Raw genomic sequence first — 22,284 nt, forward strand, 5'->3', positions numbered from 1 at the left:
GTACCCGCACCTCAACCATCTCGCCCACAGCACCTGTATGTTGGATGCTGGAGTGTGAGGCACGTGCAGTACGAGTGAAAATACTGATACCAAGGAGAATCTGGGAAGCAAGGTTCCCATTGAGGAAACCATACCTGCATACAAGACACTATGATGGTCGTCTGAATGTAATTCCAGAAGAAACAAGACGGTTGAATGAAGAAGGTGAATGGTAAGGTCATCACCACCACTGTCATACAAAGCAAAGCTGATGTATAAGGGAAGAGATGCAGAGACTAGAGAATGTAGACAATTCTATACGGCATCAAGAAAGTACCGAGATGAATGACATCTTGGGATCTTATGCTGCAGACATAATGAAGAGATCAAGCAATTTGACACATATACGCGTGCAAAGAAATGCAAGCAAATGAAGTATTCTTAAAGGCTAGCTCAATAGTGAATAGATTGCTGCAGGCGCCGACATGAACATATACATATGTATATATATATTGGAGTTAGTAGATAATGGATGTTTTCACCACGTACGATAGCAGTACTGAGCAAAAGAAGGAAGGCCGCTTTTCCCAGTTTCCAAATGTGGCGCAGTTAGAAAATAAATGAATTACAGGCAAAAACTCAGAAAGGGGAGGTTAGATGAGCCAAGAAGCCAAGGTTATATCAGGCAGGGTGAGCTGACAGTAGATACAAATCATGTGAACTAACAAAGCTCCTGTTCAAAAGGGATGGACAAAAACAAGAAGACATCAGAGGTCTATTAAAAAATAGTGTTTTAATATATTGAGAGCTCAATTTCGTAGTCTTTAGTCACATGGGGAGAAAAAGTTGGATGAGCATGATGATAACACCTACGCACAAGGGCAGAGCGTGCCTTCTCTCTCCTGAAATCCATGGAGTAAAGAACATCTTTAAGGCCAAGTTTAAAGACCTAATTGGAGAATGATGACAGTGGACCACTGAGGTGATGATGGATGGATATGCTAATTGTTGAAAAACTATGGTTAAGATGAGCTCATCTGCACCTGGACTTTCAGCCTGCATACAGCCAACTTAGATTGGGAAGGTACTGACAGAGGTTGAAAAGTAACCAATGGTAGAGGACCACATGATCAAGGGTCCTATAGTTGTGTAGCCAATTAGACGTCATATATTTAGTGACGTTCATAGTGACATATTATAAGGGAAGAGCTTAGTTGCCCCTCCTGATGTTAAGAAACAAATCATGTTCTTCCACTGCCCTAAACGAGTATGGATCATATACCTAGATGATCCTTGTAGAACCTATCACAATCACCATTAGGTTTTTGTAGTTTGCCATGCAGCATGACTTTAGTAATACACAGGTTAAACGTCACCTACAATGATTTTTTACTATAAGAATGTAATTTTTTATGAAATGCTTTGAGAAGTCGAAAGAGAAATCATGATGAGGGATGTCTGTTGATATCCGTTGTACTCCCTATTTTAGATAATTGATATTAAAACAGTGGGCCTCATTTTGACCGTGGCGGCAACGGTATGAACGGTGCCGGTAAGGGACCGCAACCATTCATACCGGGCCACCAAATTACGAATTCTGCAGTGGGTCCCGCTCTGGACCAGACCAGATGTGAAGAGAGGGACCCGCTAGCAGTACAGGATGCTAACAACGGGCCCGTTATTAACGGGCCCGTTGTTAGCATCCTCCCCATTCCCGAAGAGCCCTATGGGGGCTCAAATGGGAATGGGGACTTACCGGGTCTGGGTCCCGCAAAAGGGAATTACCGGGCCCTCCAAGGTCAGAATGGCCCGGTAAGTCTCCTTTTGCGGGACCCAGACCCGAGTTTGGGGGTAGCCATGCCGCTAAAAATGGCATGGCTACCTCCAAACTCGTAATGAGGCCCGGTATCTTTTGCCAACTACCTGAGTTGTTTCCATTATTGATGTTTGAGTAAACTCTGCATCCACCGTCCATCTCTAAGGTATTGCTAACCCATCTTAAAGGGCTGAGAAGGAACCTCAGTTCACTAGGCTGTGCTGCATTCATCTGTATAAACTACTCCTGTCCAGTGAAAAGAGAGCGGACCTGTGTGCAACCTGCAGCCACAGACCACATTCTGACCGGGTGACCCCAGCTACCATCGTCTAAAAGGTTAACTGGAGTCCCATACGGCTGGATGACAGTAATACCTGCCATTAAAGACACAACTAAATGGAACAAAAACTATAGTTGCGAGAGCAGTGAAATAAAGTTACTGTACATAACAATACACAAAAGCTATACCCATTGATTTGAGACCAGAACACTGATTCAGACATTAAATGACTAAACAATGATTTAGCAGCTTTGCCTGACTGTCAGGCCAGAATAGCTTTCCGTATCCTTATAGACGGAGGGAGGGGCCATACATTGGTGACAGCTTATTATCCCCAATGATAATGAATCATTCTGAGGTCTACAAGGCTACTAGCACATGGATTTTTGGAGGTGAAGTAAAAGTGTGTGAAAAGTAAATAACCTGAGTTAGTAAATTAAATGTGGTTTTACTTTCTAGTTGTTAAATAACATGGTGGTATTCATAAGTCAATCATTTTAATTGATACTAGATTGAACTGGACTAAGTTTAACATGGGGATGCATCAGGTTTCATGTAAACGTAAATGACTTCTCTATAAGAGAGTAAAAATGTTTCCAATAATTTGGCTGTCCCTTTAGTGTGTTAAATAGTATGTTCAGCAAAAAAAAGTCTTCCCAGAGAGGAAATGTTCTGTTGAAAAAAATCTTACCTGGAAACTGCCTTGTTGTTTTCCTGTCTGCTTCTGAAGACAGAATGCTCCGAAAGCAGTCAGTACCAGTAGTTATTGACTGAACTCTAAACATTGTGATTGGATGAGAGGAGGTCAATAACAATGTCCATGTACTCAAGTGCAGAATAACCTGCTCTAGAACAGTCAATGTCGGCTGTAGGCATCTTTAACTGAATAAGCACAGAGGGGAGTGAGTGATTTAGGTCAGTGTGCGAGAAAGGGGTTATCTTAGATGCCACTGTATGGGACTTCTCCATGTCGTATCACATATATCCCGCTATTTGATACCTTTTAAAGGCTAATGTTTTAGGCCACATCAAAGTGCACTGCGCAAGAAGGTATCTATCCACTAATGGCTACATTGTTGCAAATTCTCTGTGTACATTTAAGAGATACACATATCCTATCAAAAACAATAGTTGGAGTCTAACGTTATCTCTTTGTCGCTCATTTTGCCTTTGGCTGGTGCAATGTTTTCTCCGTCTCTGTCCGTTAGTCTTCTCAAACGATTGTAGATATGGCATCAAATAATGCTTTCCTTGAAGTGATGGAGTATAATGTTGCCGGAAAAACGCAAAACTATACATAAAGACCAGACATTGGCATTATTATCAAATTAACAACGTGCATTATTTTAATGTGCTAAAATACAAAAATACGTATGGCATGAAAAGAACCATTTGTGAACATTTCTAAAGTGAAGTGAAAATATGTTGCATAATTTAAAAAGAGCAACACTTAAGTAATCAATACCATTTTTTAGAAAAACTATATTAACCCACGTAGAAATGTCTGTAGGTAAAGTACCTAATACTTTCATTTTGCATGTCTCTTTGTAGTGACCTTGACCTGGCTTGTGTTGCATTGTCCTTGGCTTGGACCAGGCTTCCCTCAGAGTCATGTTCTGGGAATGTCAGGATCTTGGGAATGTCGGGGAGTGTGGGAATGTCAGGAAGCCTGCCATGAAGAACCAGGGCATGCTGGAGCTATTGACCTGTGCACCAGCAATTCAACCATTTGGCCTTAGATTCAGTCAGTTCAACAGTCGCTGCAAAGTGCTAACCGCTTCTTCCAATCCGCACATTGTCTCAGAGCTGAGTCCAGGACTTTGAAGGCGTGTGGTGCTTGTATTTTGGACAACTATTTAGCGCCCTGGTGAGGCCCTTTAGGGGTGCCAGTTCCTTGCTAATTTTGTGGAATCCCTTCGGTATATTTTTCAGAGATTTATTGATCCCACGGAGATTAGCATTGAGGGCCCGCAGGTTTCCGTTCATGCCCTTTAAATTGGTGTTCATCTGGGCCTGCACGCGTAGCTGTTTGTCTTGCGCATCCAGTATGCATTGCTCCAGTTCTTTGAACGCTTGCAGGAGTACAGTCCATGGCTCCTGAGGTGGCGGGGCATCTGCCTGTGAGCTGCTTTGTCCTCTGGGGACCAAGAGGCGTGATTGTGGATCTTCAGAGTGATCCGCGGGCCTGTCAGGTTCTTCTCGAAAGCTTGTTTTCCGTTTAAGAGTGATCACTTGTCCTCCCACTCCATCACCAACTTCGTCTTCGTTGTAGGAGCTCGGCGATGACTCAACTGTGGGAATAGAGACATTTTCATCACTTATCATTGAACATTGGTGACAGTCTTACTGGTGTCTCAGTTTATTCACATTACACATGTGTAGCTCCAAAGCATGTATGCATTTCTCAGAGGCCTTAAAGCTGCTTAGTAAACAGACGTCACTGAAGCAGAGGAGACCTGTGGCTTGTGACCTGTACTCAGCTCAGTGGGTATGACTAAACAATGTGGAAAGGCTTTTGGAACGACCATCACTACTACTGTAAACATTACACTCTAATCATAGAAGGCACATCAACATCAGGATGATTATTTATAAAGCAGCATCTGTAAACTTTGGCTCTTCAGATGTTTCGGACTTCGACACCCATCTGCTCTAGCAAGAATAGTCAATGGTGAGGGATTATGGGAGTCACAGTCGAAAATATATGGAGATTCCCCAGTTGCAAACCTGTGTCATAAAGAATGGCTATATGTTAACACCCACGATTGCATGCGCCAATTACAGGGTGCCAAAATCAGAAAGATGAATGTTCTAGACTTTTCCTGTTTAACTCAGTTTGCTTTTTACAGCAATCTAAAGAGCCCGTCCATCGAGCACAGCACAGAGGTTGGGGCTTTGTTCCTCTTCTGGGTGCATGCAACATATCACCATATCAAAGTTGGAAGACAAAGCACACACAAGGCAAGTTTCCATACATATAACTGGACACATTATGCAGAGATGGTAACTTTCGAAGTCCCAAAGACTTCTAGATCAGATGGTGCAGAGTGACAAGTGTAGCAAAGAAACACGGGCTGGACAGTTTTTCTCAGCAAGGACAATTCATTTCCAGTTTAAAGTTCAATGGCTAAAGGAATAGTATGAATTCAAGTCAAGTCTGGGGCGGCCATCTTATCTAAAGGATCCCAGCTCTGGCGGCAGGAAAAGCACGCACCAGTAAGCACTAAAAACCGTTCACATTTCTAGGAGTGTTTAGAAAGCACACTTTATGCATACACATATCTCTACAAGCAGCCCCAAAGTGATCCCCGGTAACTGTGAAACGTGATTCATGTTCTTTTAAAGACCTTTTGAAATGAAATATTTAAAACACGCACCTGGAAAGCAGGATGTGTTTTGCGTTTGAAGCCTCCATGAGGGCTACAGAGCGCATCTTTAGACCGCGTGTGAGCTAAATGGAAACACATCCTTTCCAACTGTGCATTTTAAAAATATTTTACTCCCTGCAACATAACAATAGGTCCGTGTTCCTCCTCTACGTCAGCGCTTAAGAACAATATACACATGACAAAGTACTCGCAGCTGGAGGCTATTAGGACATACCTATACACCACATGCAGTCCACCCTCTCCTGCAGTTCCCAGAGGAGAACAGAGGCGCTGCTTTTTATTCATAGCCATTGGCCCTCTGATGTGCCAGGGTGAGGAGGGGGGTGCGGCGGGTGGAGCTGGGAGACAGTCAAAACAACCTGGCTCATTACTCTAGGTAAGGAATGACCCGATCTAGTGCACACTCTTAATAGACACACCAACACACATCCCCCCAACACACATACACACACGCACACACACACACACACGCCCACACACACGTACACATATAAACAATAAAACGGGGCACCGATACACAGTCACAAACATGGATACTGTGTCTACTATTTGTACCCGAATGAGAAGTGGCTGTCAGACCTGAGAGACCTGCGCCACTCTAATGTAAGTAAAATGTAATGATCTTATTAGGAGCTGCTGAGACTGCGGGGATGTTAGCGCGGACAACCACGAATTATGTACAAGATTATAAAAAGCAAAAACACAATCCCTAATGTAGGTTCTCCATTACATTTGGGTCAAAACAGTTGTAAGAATTTAAAGAAAATTTAATTACAAATCGTTTGACATCTAAGCTGAATGAAATCTTAGGGGAATGTACTTCCCAATAAGACAGCTTTCGCATATATGATTTATACAGAATCATCAAGAGCATGTAACATTAATAATCTCGCCATAGGACGCCTACTGCATGATACAGATTACACATTCATGTCTCAGTTGATTCTGCCTTGAAAAAGCCCCTTTGGCCGAAACTCATGGCCATGTAGTCGGCAATGTTAATTCAGAAATGTATTGAAGATTAGTATTAAGTCAGTGCAAAGTCACTTAAAATTCCATGAATCAGGCCCATTGTATACCAAGAGTCTATGCACTCAGCTCCCAGAATCCAGTATTACCCAGAATCCTCTATGGATTAGTTCGAGAAGAAGCACTACAAAGTTACGAAGAAAGACATAGAATAACTACTCATTATATGAAAGACGTATTAATTAAGAAATGACAATGAATGGCTTGAATTATGGATGAGTGGCAGTAGGGAAACCAAGGCTCGCCACACAGCCATCATTGGTTGCTAACCTCCCAATGGGCCTGCATATATAAAATAAATGTTCAAATAAACTAGAATCAGTACCTGGGCGCAATCTTATCAATGAACTATCAATTGAAGCATTGCAACTCTTAATCGTTCGTTCATTGGTTACTTGGCTGAGAAGAAATCAGTCTCAAACATCTCACGCTGTAAGAGTGAACTGTTCATGTCCCCTTCCCATTAACCTTAAATATATTATTGAAAGTATGTGGGGCATGGTATGTCCCTGTTCGCAAATATCTCGGGCCACTGACCACTTTTCGTTTTTTTGCATCTACTCTGGACTTGTGTTCTTTGAATCTTCCTTTGCGTTTTCATTGTGTCTTTCCAACATGAAAGATGCCTCAAGGACACATCATATGGCATTTTAAACATCACAAGTTGCAAAAGTCACTTACCCGCCACAGACCTACCTGACAGCCATGAGCCCGTTTGAGGGATGGTGGGTCGAAAGGCCATACCTGGCAATATGTGTCCCTACAACAACTGGAAAGCCATTTTAGCAAGCTGCCCTGGTCAGTCACTCCGGAGGAGGTAACCTTTGCACCCCACTGGATGTTCCCAGGGCACCAGGGTTTTAATTCTGCGCTAGAGCTGGGAGAGCCTTTACTGAAAACGCTAACATGCACTTGGACTGATGTAGCAGATACCGAGGCCTGAAATGCCAGGCAAGGATATACCTGCCTCAACAGGACGCGGGAACCCAATATACAGGACTCATCCGCCCGACACACATTGACCTCTTTGAGGAAATAAATGAGGCTTGATAATATCCGACAATCATAATGCAGGGGGTCTACTGATCACCTACACATTCCCTGGTGTGAGCAGTAAACACAACATAGGGTCCATGGAGACATTCGTGGATTATGTTTCAGCACAGAAATGGGGTTGCCATACCGATGATCAGGCGAGAGCTTTATGGCCTTCATGCGTAGATCTGCATAGAGAAACCATCGCCCCCACCACCCCTCAGGCACTTTGCTTTGTCCAAGTTGGAAGACTTAAGACAGCAGAACCATGCGTTCGTTTCCATGATAACATTTTAAGTAGCACAACAAAACTTTTTTGAGTTTAGTAAAAATATAAGTCTTCGTATTTCCTATATAGCCCATACTGCAATATGTATCTTATCTGGATACTGCACATATACAAGAGATATATATTTTCTTCTATATGAATGCAAACATATGCAAAACATACCTGGGGATGTAGTATACAATGGTATCCAGTGATTTCAGTGAATAGAAAATAAAGAATGAAATGATAACAAAACAAAAAATAACGAAGAATACCGAATTAAAAAAACATATATATATATATATATGTGGGGGTGGGGAAAGGGGTTGAATCTGGTGGGGATGGGATTGGGTTGGGGTTTTAAGCATGGGGTAATAGGGAGGGGTTTGGGGGGACTGCCCCTGCAACAAAAAATGATATTTCTAAATTGTTTTTTTTTCGTTAAAATGTAATTCTTTATTTTTTTATTTGTTAAAATCACATTGATCCGTATAAAACACTGGCAGTGAAGGAGTTAAGCTAGCCCATAGAATTGTGTATTATGATTATAACATGCCCTTTCGTCAAGAAGTGAACATACTTACTTTTGTGTGAAAGAAGTCTTGCCCCAACTGAGCAAAAGGTTTTTGCTTATTCATTATTCATGGTGTTGCTTTTTCATTTATCGGCCTGTAAACGACACGCGCTCTCCACAGCTCCGCGCAGTTTGGGAGTGACCACATAAGCCTGTGAGTCACTTTTTGTGCAAGCACCGATACTATTACTGTAGTTATTCATAAATCACATTTTTTAAGTGCGAGTGCAATCCTTCCTAATCCACTTTTTTCACGCAATCATATAGTTAATTGCACATTTTTACAAGTGACTTCCTGTGCCGACCAACTGATTGCTTCATGAGCAAGGGAGTGAGTTTGGCATCTGGGTGAACTATTGGTCCAGCCAGACTCTGTGTCCGGGAAATATTCATAAGAGTTGTGGCAATGTGTATCTTTCGTTGCTTCACACAGTAATCATACCAGAGTTGAGTGATTTGCACGGCTCCAGCCATTTCTCACAGGCTCTGAAGACATCTGGCCAATAGTAGTTACTCAAGCAGACACAGACCCACAGCTTGTGAACTGGACGCATGCCCATTTTGAGTAGTTGAACTGTATTAAAAACAGCCGGGTGTGGAACCTGACTGCAGACCTCACTGTTATCGGGCACTAAGGGGGTTACCGACACATCGCCACTGAAGAATTGTGGCATTATAAGAGTGCAGGCAATATCCAGGCTGTGAAGTAAATGAACACAAATATGAGAATTTTTGAGGTAGATTCTAAGGAACCTGAAATCCTTTGCATCACCGCCACATGGAATGACTCTCACTGCATGCAGCAAGCATGCGGTAACACAAATGGTTGGCATGAGTGAGAGTCATGTGGGCCCGTCTGTTTTCCCCATTTTGTAAATTCATAAGACTCGGTTGGGGATTGTATATCAATGTATGCAGTAATTACCGCATGTGATGATATGGTTTTGTGTGGGAAGGAAAATTTCCTACACACAAAACCAGTGGCATTTTAGCGAGTTTCAGTAATGAAACACTTAATTTTGCGATGCTGTTAAAGTGGCGGTAATCCCATTTCTGCTTCACAGCCAATCCCTTAATGTGGCACGTGGTGTATTTCCTTTCAGGACTTTGAAAAAGTGAATTCCAACACATTTTACAATAATGTATGCACATAGCATTAGAACAAACACAAATCACAAACACCAAATGAGAAGGAACAGTAAGATCTGGACAGTAGCACGCAAGCGCGGCTGCATGCTCAGGATGCTTCATGCAAACACCTCAGAACAAATTATTATAAGGCCAAGATCTTCCAATTGTAAATATCCCCCCGTTTGTATACATCATACAGGCCAGAAAGGGAGAGCACACATAGCTGTGCACACCAAAGGGCAATTTATTTAAATGTATATGGTGTTAGATAAAACCTTGTTTTCTCCAGGAAAACCTGTGCTAAACCCATTTGCTCAATTTTCCTCCCCGTGCAAATGTTCGCTACTCTGGCCCCTGATGGAGTATTCACTGGTACACCATTTTTGGCCTTCTAAAATGCACACCAATGGACAAACAATTAGCGAAATAGGTAGACTCACAGCAGGGATTTGTGGTTCTGGTATGAGAAGCTACATTTAATAAATGTCCTCCTCAACGTTTATGGGAACATGAACATTTAAAGGGATTCACTTCAAAGATTACACGGCTCAATCCTGACATAGGCTTCATGGGGGACAACGCACATCTATACGGACCATCGTATCATCCTTGCCTGCAAGGTCCAACATAAGGATTACAATCCATGGATGTGTTACAGTGTTATCATCTTTTGCAATGTACTCTATGTGCCTGAGCGAATTTGTCAGATGGGGTAATGACATACCTTACCAAAATGTTTACTTTGGACAGCCAAAGTATGAATATTTCTTTTTTTAATTGGCTTTATTGAACATTTTAAATGCCGCAGCAGACATGCTTAAAAGTAACAAACCTAGCACCTTGAACTTGAGTGCACTCATGATTAAATAGAAAAAATTAAACAGTAATTACAATTGTAAGCCCCCCTCCTCCAGCCATCCCCCCTCTTGTGAGACACTGCGAAGCTCCTCTGATGAGTTCGCAGGCTTTAAGGAACCTGGGGGAGACCGGCAGTCACCATGCTCCCTGGACTCTTGTATGCTTCCAGGAAAGGTGCACATTCCATTTCTCTACTCAGTGACAGTCCGTGGAGGGACCCTGTAATATTCTCTGTGTCATAAAGCTCTCTGGCTTTCCTGGCCCATGTCTGTTCCGAGGGGAGGCTTTTGGCCTTCCAATTTATTGTGAGGCAGCCTCTGGCAGCAAGCAATAAGAATCGAGTCATGTGGGGGACTTTCGTCAAAAGCCCCTCTTCCCCTTCCAGTCCAAAAAGCACTAGCCTTGGGTTAAGGATCCTGGTAACCCCTTCTATGCTCCTAATCCATGCAAGTACCTCGCTCCAGAAGGCCTGTGTTTTCGGGCAGGACCACCACATATGCCAATAGTCTGCAGAGCCCCCACACTTCCTTCAGCATAGAGGGCTTGTCTGCTCAAACCTTTTGGAGAGTCTCAGCGGGTCGTACTGCCACCTATGCAACAGCTTAATGCCATGTAATTTATTTTTCGCTAAGGTCGAGGTTTTTTGCGCTGTTGTACACATCCTCAGCCAGAGCTGCTCCATCATTAATGGGCCCATGTCTTTCTCCCACCTCTTCTTAAGGCATTCGAGATTGTTCCATCTTTTTGCTATCAGTGAACCGTAGAGGCGTGCGGTGAGGCCTTTGCTTGATTGGGCCTTGTAGAGTATTTGTTCAAAGGCGGTAAGGCTTCTTTGCAGTTTGTCTTTCCATACCGGTGCAGTGAGTACCACCTTTAATTGAAGGAACTTAAACACACTCAGGGGGCCCTGTTGTAGGCCTGCTTCTAACTCCTGGATCGTTATATACCCTCCCTATTTTATGAGTTTCCCCACTCTTTCTAGACCGCTCTCGTACCATCTCTGATATTTGCTCGGGTCTTGTATTTTGTCTCGGACTGTAGGGGAAAAGATACAACTTAAACGAGAGGGCCAGGTTGTCGGACCTCTCATTTCTCTCACATTCCACTAAATCTTCATGAGGGGGCCCATTGCCACATGATTCAGCACGCTCTTAGGGAAGGCTTTCTCCGGAGCCCAAAGCCATTCGCCGAGGCACAATGGTCTAAGCCTGTAGTTTTCAATGGCCACCCATTGCTCCTGTTTGTCGTTTATCAAATGTGGGGTGAGAGCACGGTATTGCGCTGCTCGATAGTATGTGTTGGGGTCTAGTAGGCCGACTCCTCCTTTTTCCTTTGGCATGTATTATAGTGTCGTAGGTGATGCACTGCTTCTTCCCCTGCCAAAGGAACTTCATGAACATATCTCATAGCTCCGTAAAGTGCGCTTTGGGGAGGGCATTTGGCAACATGTGGTAGTAGTATAGGATTTTGGGCAGTATCACAATTTTTATGGCATTCAGTCAGACTAGCCAGGATACGGTGAGCTTGCTCCATCTTTCTAGGTCCTTCCTTAAATCACTGAGCAGTGGGGCAAGTTAACAGCATAGAGGTCCTCAAGGTTTTTGGTAATTTTAATACCCAGATATTTCAATTCTTGCCTTGCCGCGGGTATCCCCCCTGCTAGTGTAGTTTTGTTTCTGAGGCTCACCGGGGTTTTATACTCAAAGAGGTAAGACTTCTCAACACTCACCTTAAGTCCTGACCATTTACCAAATTCCTTCTTCGAGGCTATCAGGCAGGGTACTGATGTGCTGGGATCAGTGATGTAGAGCAGGATATCGTCAGAAAACAAGGCTAATTTATGTTGAGTCACCAATCCTAAATCTCTTGATGGATTGGTTGCTCCTTATCATGTTGGCCACTGGTTCAATTGACACGGCATAAAGAAGCAGGGACAGGGGGCAACCCTGTCTGGTACCCCTGGTCAGGGTGAATTCTTTGGAGAGTCAGTTGTTCACAGCCACTCTACACTTGGGTTTGTTGTACATTGCTTGTATTCCCAATATAAATCGTTTCCCGAATCCCACATTTTCAAGGGTGGTCCAGAGGAAGGTCCTCTCCACTCAATCAAAGGCCTTTTCTGAGTCAATGCTCAAGTGCACATGCTCCCCTGCAATTCTTTTAGCGTGATCCATGATGCCCAGGGTTTTTCTCATTGCATTCGACCCTTGTCTCCCTTTAATGAAACCCACCTGATCTGTGTGGGCTAGACGTGGCATTAGGTCCTCCATTCGTGAGGCCAGCACTCGTGCATAGATCCTGGCATCTGTGTTCAGAAGTGAGATTGGCCGCTGTGATTTACACACGGTTGGGTCTTTTTCTGCTTTCGGGAGCACCACTGCTTGTGCTACTGAGAAGGATGGTGGGGCCTATCCAGTGTCCTGTATATAGTTAAAAATTTGGCAAGGTGAGGGGACAGGGTTTTAGTAAAATGTTTATAGAAGCCCATCGTATACCTGTCCTCACTGGGGCCCCTACGGGTGGGAGATGCTTGATTGCGGCTTCAACTTCTTGGGAGTAGTTAGGGATTCTAGGAGGACGTGCTCCTCCGACGTAATGTGTATTAGTCCAGCTCTACGTAGGTATTCCCTCATCCCAGGACCATCCCTTCTTGTACAGCTTGGCATAATATTCCGCAAACTGGTCAGCTATCCCATCCGGGGAATGTACCAAGCCATTCCCCTCCGTTTTGATCCTGTCGAACCACCTCTCCGCTCTCTGGGCTCTCTGGGCTCTTAGCCTGTTAGCCAGCATCTTTTCCGCCTTATCATAGAATTTTTGCTTCAGGAGCGTTAGCTTCTCAAAACATCACCCTTGCCTAACGCTCTCAGTTCTTCCCTTTTCTGAGTGAGCGCTTCAAGATGCTCTCCCCTATAAGAGCCCAATGCGTGGAGTCTTTCTTCCAAGCAGGAGATGTCCTTCCTAATTTTCTCTTCCTGTAATTTCCTTTCTCTTTTTCGCAGAGCCCCTTGCCTCATTAGGTGCACCCTCCAGACTTCTTTTCCAGCTTCCCAAACCATTGTAATCCCTACTTCTCCACCCCTATTTATCTGAAGGTATTCCTGAATCGCCTTATCTAAGTCTTGGGAGTATAGCTGATCCTTTAACAGGAACTCATTGCACCTCCACCGGGTTTCACGCCCACCTAGCCCCTCCATTTCTAGTGTTGCCAAGACCATGTCATCATCAGACCATCCTATTGGGCGAATCTCACTGCCTCTAATCGTGGATGTGTTCCCTCTTTCCACCAGCAAGTAGTCGATTCTGGTGAACGTCCCATGGACCACTGACTGAAACGTGTACCCTTTTACATCGGGGTTCATTGTCCTCCAAACGTCCACCAAGTTTGCATCCCTTAAATCCCTCTAGAATTCACCCATTTCCTCCGTAGGGGGAAGTTTTATAATCACTTGTGTGGTTTGCCTGTCTATTTGCGGGACAGCCCATGTGTGAAAATATCCCCCTATTATTAGACAGCCCGTTGGCTATTCCCATTACTTTTATGAGGGTTTCTCTATTAAATATTCCTTGACTGGGTGCATAGACGGCCGCTAGCGTAACTGGGGATCTTTCCCATGACCCTCGCACCACCAGGAGCCTCCCCGCCATGTTAGATTGCACCTCTGGGTTTTCCAGTTTGACTCTCTTGTGAGGAGTATGCCCACCCCCCTTCTTATGGCCCGCTGAAGCCCAGCACATTTGACCCATTCCTCTCTCTTTCAAAGGTCTTTCTTCCCCTCCCGTAGCCTTGTTTCCTGAATGAAGAGCATGTCTAAGTTTGCTTTATCAAATTCCCATGCTAGTAGTGACCTTTTAGTGGGGGGGTTAAGCCCCTTGATGTTCAGGGTGGCAATTTTTAGGGTACCCATCTCCGGCCTACGGTCACCCATCAGTAGCGTTCTTATGTTTGGTCCCACTTGGTTCGTGGCCTCCTTCCCTTGTCCTCCTTGAGTTCAGCCTTTCGTATACTGATTTAAGGTGCCCCATTTTGCCTGTCCCACTGTGTGTCTCTCCCCCCCCCGAACAATCAACCAACTTAAACATAACAAATAAACTGTGGGCATAAAACTACCCCATAATTGGGCCGCAGCCAACTGAACCGTGGTCTTTGTGCCTTACCTAGGTTCCCTGTGTTGAGACGCCCTCATCTTTTTCAGGGCCACCAGGTTTAGGACACAACCTCAACGGGGGAGCTCTATTGCGACTCCCTTTTTTATCTGCTTATGTAATGTTGAGTATTTTTAGTGATTTCCCACTTTCTTGTGCCTTCATGGGGTTTTACCGGGGACTCTGGGCTTAGTTTGGCATATTTTCTACCCATCTTGGATCTCTTCCGCCACTGGGGAGGTCTGTCTGTCTCTTGCTCCCTCAGCCCATGGCTCTTACTGGGCCCGGTCGGGGATCTGTTGCTGTGTTCTGTTGAATGTTGGAGCACCTGCCCCACCGGTATCGCAATGCTCTTTCAGTTAGCCAGGCGGTGAGAGGCTTGCATGCTCTCCTTCTGCATAATGTGATGATCGATAGATCTTGAAATAACTTTAGTTTTGCTCCTTGGAACAGAATTTCCGAGGTCTGTTTCGATTTGAGGAGTATTTCCACTTTTCTCTTATAGCTTAAGAATTTTACCACTATCGACCTTGGCCCTCCTGTAAATGCCCGGCCTCCTCTTTGGGCTCTGTCGATGCACATGGTTTTGCCCCCTTCCATCGTGAATATGTGATTTATTATTTCCTGAACTTCCCTCTCGACCATGGTTGGCATCTCCCCGTCTGTTTCTGGAAGGCCTACAAGTCTTAGGTTGGACCTCTTTCCCTGTTCTCCCTATATCCATTTTAAGAGTGAGTTCTTCCTCTTTCATTTCTATTTCTATCATTCGGGCACCCAGCTTCATTTCCATTAGGTTGGTATTGTTTTGATTATGCTCTAAGTTCTCCGCTTTGCTCTCAATTGACTCCAGTGTCCCTATGATTTCTGCTATAGATACTTGTATGTCTGCCCGCAACGTGCAGATCTCAAACATAATTCCTGCAATGTCCTCCTTTGTTGCTTGCCCATTCATTTTGTCGGCTGGCTCCTCCAGTGTATAACCACGCCTGAATTGCTGGAGTCTGTCCAGGCTTCTCACAGAGTTTGGCTTTGCTCTCTTTTGCCTGACTTTGGCTGGGGTGGTAGTTGGATTACGGGGCAGGTTCCCCGGGGTTTCCCCTGCTGCTTCAAGGTTTCCCCCTGCTTTTTTCGGGGCCTATTTGGTACCTTGGCAGAGTATTTTCTCTTCCTTTCGCCTTCCTCTACGTGGGGGGCATGCAAGCAGGCCTTATTGCTGATATTGGGGGGATCCCTTTCATTGTATGGGCGGGCTCTGCATTATTGCCACTGTCAAGTAACACTCCTCAAAGATTGGGCCCCCATGTCTTCCCCGCCTCACTGCATTTGCATTATCCGAACTTCCCCTTCTCATCCGGTGTGTTCCATTCCCCCTGGTATTCAGAGCCCCTGGGTCCATCGCCTGGGTGAAATTATCTGACTCTGTGGGAGGTGGATGCTTTTTCAGCCGCACGCGTGATACCCCCCCATGTTCTCCTCCCTGAACTGTCCACTGATGGTGGACACTCCTCTAATGTGGTTGTGCCTTGTTCCAGAGCCTTATGTGGTGGTGCAGAGTGCTAATCAGATGTTTCTTATACCTGGGGCACTGTATCCCGCCCCTTCACTTGTTTGGAGGCACGTTAGATGTGCGCGTATGGTGCTGGGGCAGGGGGCAGTCTCTTACCTCTTCTCCGCGTTTCCCTGTTGTGACTCTTGGCTGCCCTAAGCGCTCTTGCAACTGCAGCCCCTGCTTCCAACCTTTTCCCAATCAGGACTGTCCGTCGTGGTGATGCGCTCCTAAGCAGTGTCCCCTTTCTTCCAAAACTGGAGCAGTCTCCGGCTCCACTTAGGTGCTCTATTTCCTGCCTTCCAAGTCCATGGTCTTTTGCTAGCCCAACCTGGGCTTGCTCCGTATCACGGCGTAATCCACACCCTCCGCTCTTCCTCCTTTGCCCAGGGCCTGGCCAGACTCGTCTCTGTTTCACCGCTGCCCGCCCACACAGGGCGACTTGTATGCGGTCCCAGGCCTGCCGTCTGACCCCGGCCCACTCTTCAATCTCTGGGTCTTATTCAGGAGATCTCTAGGGGGCCGGTCTCTCTGACTTGATCAGGCCGTGTGACGGGCAGGGCTTTCCCCACACCGCTTGCACTACTGGCCCGCTTTGGGAATCTCTCTCTCCGTGGGAACCTCTGCAGGGGCGAGCCGAGCCATGACGAAGGCTCTGTGGCCGCTCGCTTCTCCCTGCAAAGTCTTCACCAGATCTACGTTTCCACTTCCTGCAGTATGGCGCTCTCTGTTCGTGGGCTTGTCGCCTGCATGCGCGGTGGGGGAGGGGCCCGTATTTCTGTCAACGGCTGTTTCTCCTCTGGATACCTCTTATCTCTGCTATATAATGTGGTGAACAACAGTGCCAACGTTCACCCATCCACTGCAAATGTTTTTCTTTCGCTGGGAGGTCGCAGGCCGCTCTATTTCATCTCTTTTCTCACCGGTGAGTCGGGAGCCTCGGATCAGGCAGCCATTGTCGTCCACGCCCCCTAGTGGTCTCCAAAGTATGAATATTGATCACAATGGTTTAATGACTTATGCATCACCTTCAATACATAGATCCTTTACATATCATGCTCCCTGACACCAGATTCTGCTGTCCAACTAGGTGCTGTGGTAAGTTGCACGCTATGAGCCTGTTCACAATTTCCACTTGGCAGCATGTTACTCCCGATCTCAGTGCTTTCATTAGCAGCTTCCTCCCCTCATGATCCAATTTAGGGATTTCTAAGCTAACCTGCTTCCTTTAGGACTTAAACATTTGAAAGAGAAACCTGTGTGTTGTCTAGGATGCTAAGGCAATTAAAGATTTGTGTAGTTTACATTTTTTGGGTGCGTTCTAAGTGGTAGATTCAAGGACAACTTCAGAGCACTCAGTGAGTACAAATAAAGGAATAGTTGCATTCAGAACCTAAATAAACATTGACATTGAGTTTGTACCTATACGTTAACCTCAAGTAGCCCAAATTCTTCTTGCCTCCTTTCTGGAAAGAGCTTTGCCTTTCATACATTTTGGTTGGCGGTTCCATGGGTCCACTTTTGGCTTCAGGACTGTATCTTCTACATCTTCCCACACACCATTTTAACATGATCCATTTCTGGGAAGAACAACATATAGCCGAGCACATAAAGAAGAGCAAAACTAGATCGACTTGCAGGGGCTGTCCTGTTGACAGGGGAGACCTTGAAGTGAGTCCACTGTTTCATATTTAAAATCGCTGGTTTAAGGCGGGCCTCAGGCACATGGTTAGAATGTTTTGATCTACAGAATGTCCTCACTGCTCTATGCTGACCCCTATGAGCGTTGAGCGCTGTTTGAATCGGTGAGTAGAAGTCGATGGTGATACAATAAAACTGCCTGTATAGGGCCTTTACGTGAAATGTTAAATCTATGTTTCTCTGCAGAAGAAAAGACACTTTTGGTAGATTGTATTCTTGACACTGTGCTGTACAAGTGGACATGTGCTCTCAAGTAGCACGCCCACAATCCATACTTGGCCCATATCTGCTGGTCTGAAGGATTCCTCCTCTCCAATTGGTTGGGCCTTCAGAGAGAACACACCTGGCATAGGTGGCTTTACCTGATGGCCAAGTTGGGAAATACCGGTGGGGCCTTGTTGCTGGCAGTTCTGCTTGGCTCCTCCACAGTTCTGAACTCTTTCGCCTCTGTACAATAAAGTGCAAAGGTTGCCAGACCTAAGAAACCTGCAACACTCCAATAATAAGGAAATGAAACCTGCGCAAAGAGCTGCTAATCTGCGGGGTTGCTAGAGCGCAACCAAAACTCTATGGGCCTGATTCAGGGCATTTTTTGCGTGGTGAAAATTCACTTTGTACTGGTGCAACGTTGCATTGCACTACCAACAAACGGCCTGATTTACAGAACAGTGCTAAGTGTATTTCTGCAGTGCAAAGTGGCACTGCAAGAATACACTTTGCACTGTTCTGGAAATCAAGGTGTTTGTTGGCAGTGCAATGCGACTTTGCACCACGCTAAGAATTCCATAAATCAGGCCCTATGTAACATGATTTTTTAAAAAAAAATGTTTAATTTGTTTGTGGTTACACAGTAACCTTTACAAAAGTTAAATCATGATAAGAATACATAGGCAAATATGTTTCCTGTTAGAATAAGAATACATAGGCAAATATGTTTCCTGTTAGCTTTACAGAATAATTTTACAGAATAAAATACATTAAAATAAATATTTGTGCAGCGTATTAACAAAACATCACAATTAACGCATTTCCAAAGTTACATTAATTTCTTAGGATCGACAGTTACAAACCACAATGCATTTTCAAGAATCTCAAAACTGATAATTGTAGTTTTATTTGATTCCCGTGAAGCATATCTAACCATAATAAATTCAAATCCACACAGTCAGTATTGGGAACGAATTGCGAGAAAGACTTAATTCGTTCAGACCTCAAACCATCGCATTCTGTTAGAACATGTCTTAGATTTTCCAATGGAACCGTGGATTTACAGTATCTGCATATAGGAACAGATGCACAAGCACCAGACCTAATGTTCAAAATTTCCCCTCTACCCAGTACATTGAATCTAAACCTCATGAAGGCGTGCCTCCATGTTCTATCAGGAAATTTGAGCAAATACGGCTCGGTAACACCCATTTTTTAAAAATTGGACACAAGTTGACAGTATAATTTCTTAGTCAAAACTTCCGCAACCGTGGAATTCCAATCATGATGAAGGAGAAGGGTTTTTAACTTGATAGGGTTGGAAATCAAAAGCTCTCAGGAGACACCAACTTTTTCTAGACAATCAAGAGCTTCCCTTTCCATGTCTTCAAGGATCTTCGAAGTAACCTTCCCGCGAAGAAACCCGCTGCCTATAACACTGTATAGAGTCGTCTCATTGCTGACAAGGAGCTTCCTATATAGTGCAAGCCTACGCCACTCTATTGTACTTTTATGAGAAAAGAGTCCCAGCTCATATAGGAGCTTCCTATATAGTGCAAGCCTACGCCACTCTATTGTACTTTTATGAGAAAAGAGTCCCAGCTCATAACGGATAGCAGTCAGAGGAACACACTTCGGTAGACACCTCACCATATGTTTTAAAATCCGAGACTCATACCTTACAATTTCTTCCCTGCACCAGCTTGGAGCGAATTCCAGACCGTAACAAAACTGAGCTACAATTCTATTACGGTACAGGCACAGGCAAGGCTCCATAGTGAATTTCCCGTACTTATAGTACATTTTCTGCAATTGACACATCAAGGGTACACTTTTCATTTCAAGAAACTCGCGGTAGTTTGCCTTTTTTTTGTTTTCATAAACCGGATAACCCAGATATCTCATGGCCTGTCTCACTGGAAGTTTGACATGATCTAAAAACCAAGAATATTTGTTGGAACACCTCCTGTGACTTAGGCGAAGTATGACAGTTTTAGTTCGATTGATTATTAGAGAGTTCACACTAGAGTATTCTTTAAATGAGGTCAGTAGACGTTGAAGGCCAATGGGTAACATGAAATTAGGAGAAACACAATCGCCCATGCAGGTGCTCTATAATAGTCAAAAAACAATGATAGAACTAGGATGTGTCAGGGTTCTAATCACCATCTATAACCCTGAACAATAGTAAAGTCCAAATGACCATCAATTAGTTTACTGCATACCAAAAATGATTGTACACAGTAAATCTCAAAATGTAAAATTGTATACGTTAGCAAAGTGCCCACATATTATATACATCACCCATAAATAAAGAGCCGCCAACTACAGGTCCACGAGTTTCATGCAAAGTGCCTTTTTCAAGGCATTTGCAATACTCCAACGTAAAACAACATGTACTCCTATTGGCTGTCCACCATCATATCTGAGGAACTATGTTGCGGAAAAGCTGCTTCGAATTATATAGAAAAGGAAAGTCAATTTGCATTCTTGGTGTAATTCAGAATGACTAGTCTTTCAGGAAATACAAAACCATGGTTGGGTTAATAACTACAGTTAAAACTTCAAAGCAAGTCAGGCAAATAAACTTAACAGGAGGTCCACGATTGAATGTGTTCATATTAGTTGTGTTCTTATTAGTTGAGATATACATTGTTGGTGCCATTTCTAGTACTAGCACAGCGTTCCACGTTGCAACACAGTCGCCTCCGTGTTTCCGGGCATACTTGGCTGTCACTGCTATAAAGCTGTGAAAAGCACAGCTCAAAGGCAGCCTTCCATCTCACCCCAGGATTACTTTGCAAACCCTCCACATTTCATGTGAGGGCAGTCTCTCCGAGTAAGTGACAAAATGTGAAGGTATGTGGCATTTAAGCATATAAACAAGCCACATCAGCATATCCCACTGCAATCTATCTCCAGGGTTGGACTGGGGCTATCGGTCATTCAGCCACGGGCCGAATGACTTTGAGGACCTGGGGGCCAGTTCTATGAAAAAGCTACCCTAATCGCTGAGGCCGCTCCTGTGAATTTTAACACCTCTAGTCAGACTCGTTAACACACACAGACACTGTCCATGTGCAAGTTGCTTTCGACTTTGCAAGTGCAACAACAAATTGTTGTTGTTGCACTTGCAAAGTCGAAAGCAACTTTGTTGTCTGAGTGCCTGGGGCCAGGGAAATTGCCAGCGAGCCAATTAAATTGTCTGGGACTCTGCCTGGAGCTGGAGGTCAATCATGACGTCTCGAGTCAGTGTGGGAGTAGGTGATTGACTGGGCATTTTAATTTGGGCACACACGGCGGCCGCAGCAACTAGCCTCAGCAACAGCGCCTGCCACCTTCTCACTTCACCCTCAGCCTCAGCAGCAGCAGCTCTAGCCTCTCTCCAATGGAACAGAGGTGAGCCGTTGCCACCACTTGATTTACTTTGGCTTAGGCTTGGGGTCAGGTGAGGGGCCTGGCGCTCGCAGCTGCCCTGCAGTGGACTCCTGCAATGTCCCACTTGCCCACCGATACCTGGGCCCAAGTCTACTGGGCTGGCACTCCCCCCGCCGACATTGACTCGACAATGACACCAGGTAGTGTTGTTGGGAGCCTCAGCCGCATATTGACACCCGCAACCCCCTGCGCTCACTCCACATCCGAACACGTCTGTGATTGTATAGCTGTTGAGACATTCAGTCTTATCATGTCTTCATATCAGTGTAGGGGGAAGGAAGACGCTACTTCCTAGCGGGTAATGATCTAGCAAAAGAAGGCCGAAAAACCTTAAAGGGTCACGCCAGCAGATTGTTTTTCAGTTTAAAAGGTGTTTGTTTTCTCAATTGAATGCTGCATCATTTCTCCAGCCGACCATTCCAACACCTCAGAAACAGGCATAAAAGATGGCAACAGTGTGTTTCAGCCTGTCACTCAACTCTACTCATACATAACAGGGCTGCTCAAATGTGCCTGAGTGGTGCAATGTGCCTGTTATACTGGTTCTATATGGAAAGGCTGCTCACTATGTCAGTGGGACTCATAGGAACCGAATGTGCAATGTCCTGAGCAGGTTACATATGTTTCATGGTGATTCAGTAAAGCACTTATCGTTCAGGTCGCAGACTGTGCAAGTTCAGACAAAAGAGCCATCCCTCAGCTTTCACAGCCTTACAGTCTTAGATTTAGACAACAGTGCTATCCATCAAGTAACAAGTTACCAGCTACAACAAGGCCAGGTCCTAGCGATTAGCTGACAGTTCCTTGCTCCTCATAGCATCCCATGTCATAGCCGTCCCGCCTCACACCCGACCCGAGAACCCCACTCCCATCCAGATAGGGCACCC

General features: G+C 44.8%; 1 protein-coding gene across 5 annotated transcripts in view; it reads right to left on the reverse strand.

Annotated features, from left to right (window-relative positions):
* Nucleotides 1-3,392: 3,392 nt before the first annotated feature.
* The window catches only part of SEMA6A (semaphorin 6A), a 350,792-nt gene continuing 331,900 nt past the window's right edge, over nt 3,393-22,284 (reverse strand). For 3 of the 5 annotated variants that reach the window (XM_069625555.1, XM_069625554.1, XM_069625557.1), the window contains one exon: nt 3,393-4,366. In XM_069625555.1, coding sequence (XP_069481656.1) covers nt 3,876-4,366 — 491 coding nt within the window. In that variant the 3' untranslated portion in view covers nt 3,393-3,875. The remainder of the gene's footprint in view (nt 4,367-22,284) is intronic. The other 2 variants (XM_069625556.1, XM_069625553.1) reach the window with 1 other exon arrangement.

Source organism: Ambystoma mexicanum, chromosome 6p (genome assembly GCF_040938575.1).
Source record: "Ambystoma mexicanum isolate Mex_15411 chromosome 6p, UKY_AmexF1_1, whole genome shotgun sequence".
In the NCBI taxonomy this organism is placed as follows: Eukaryota; Metazoa; Chordata; class Amphibia; order Caudata; family Ambystomatidae; genus Ambystoma; species Ambystoma mexicanum.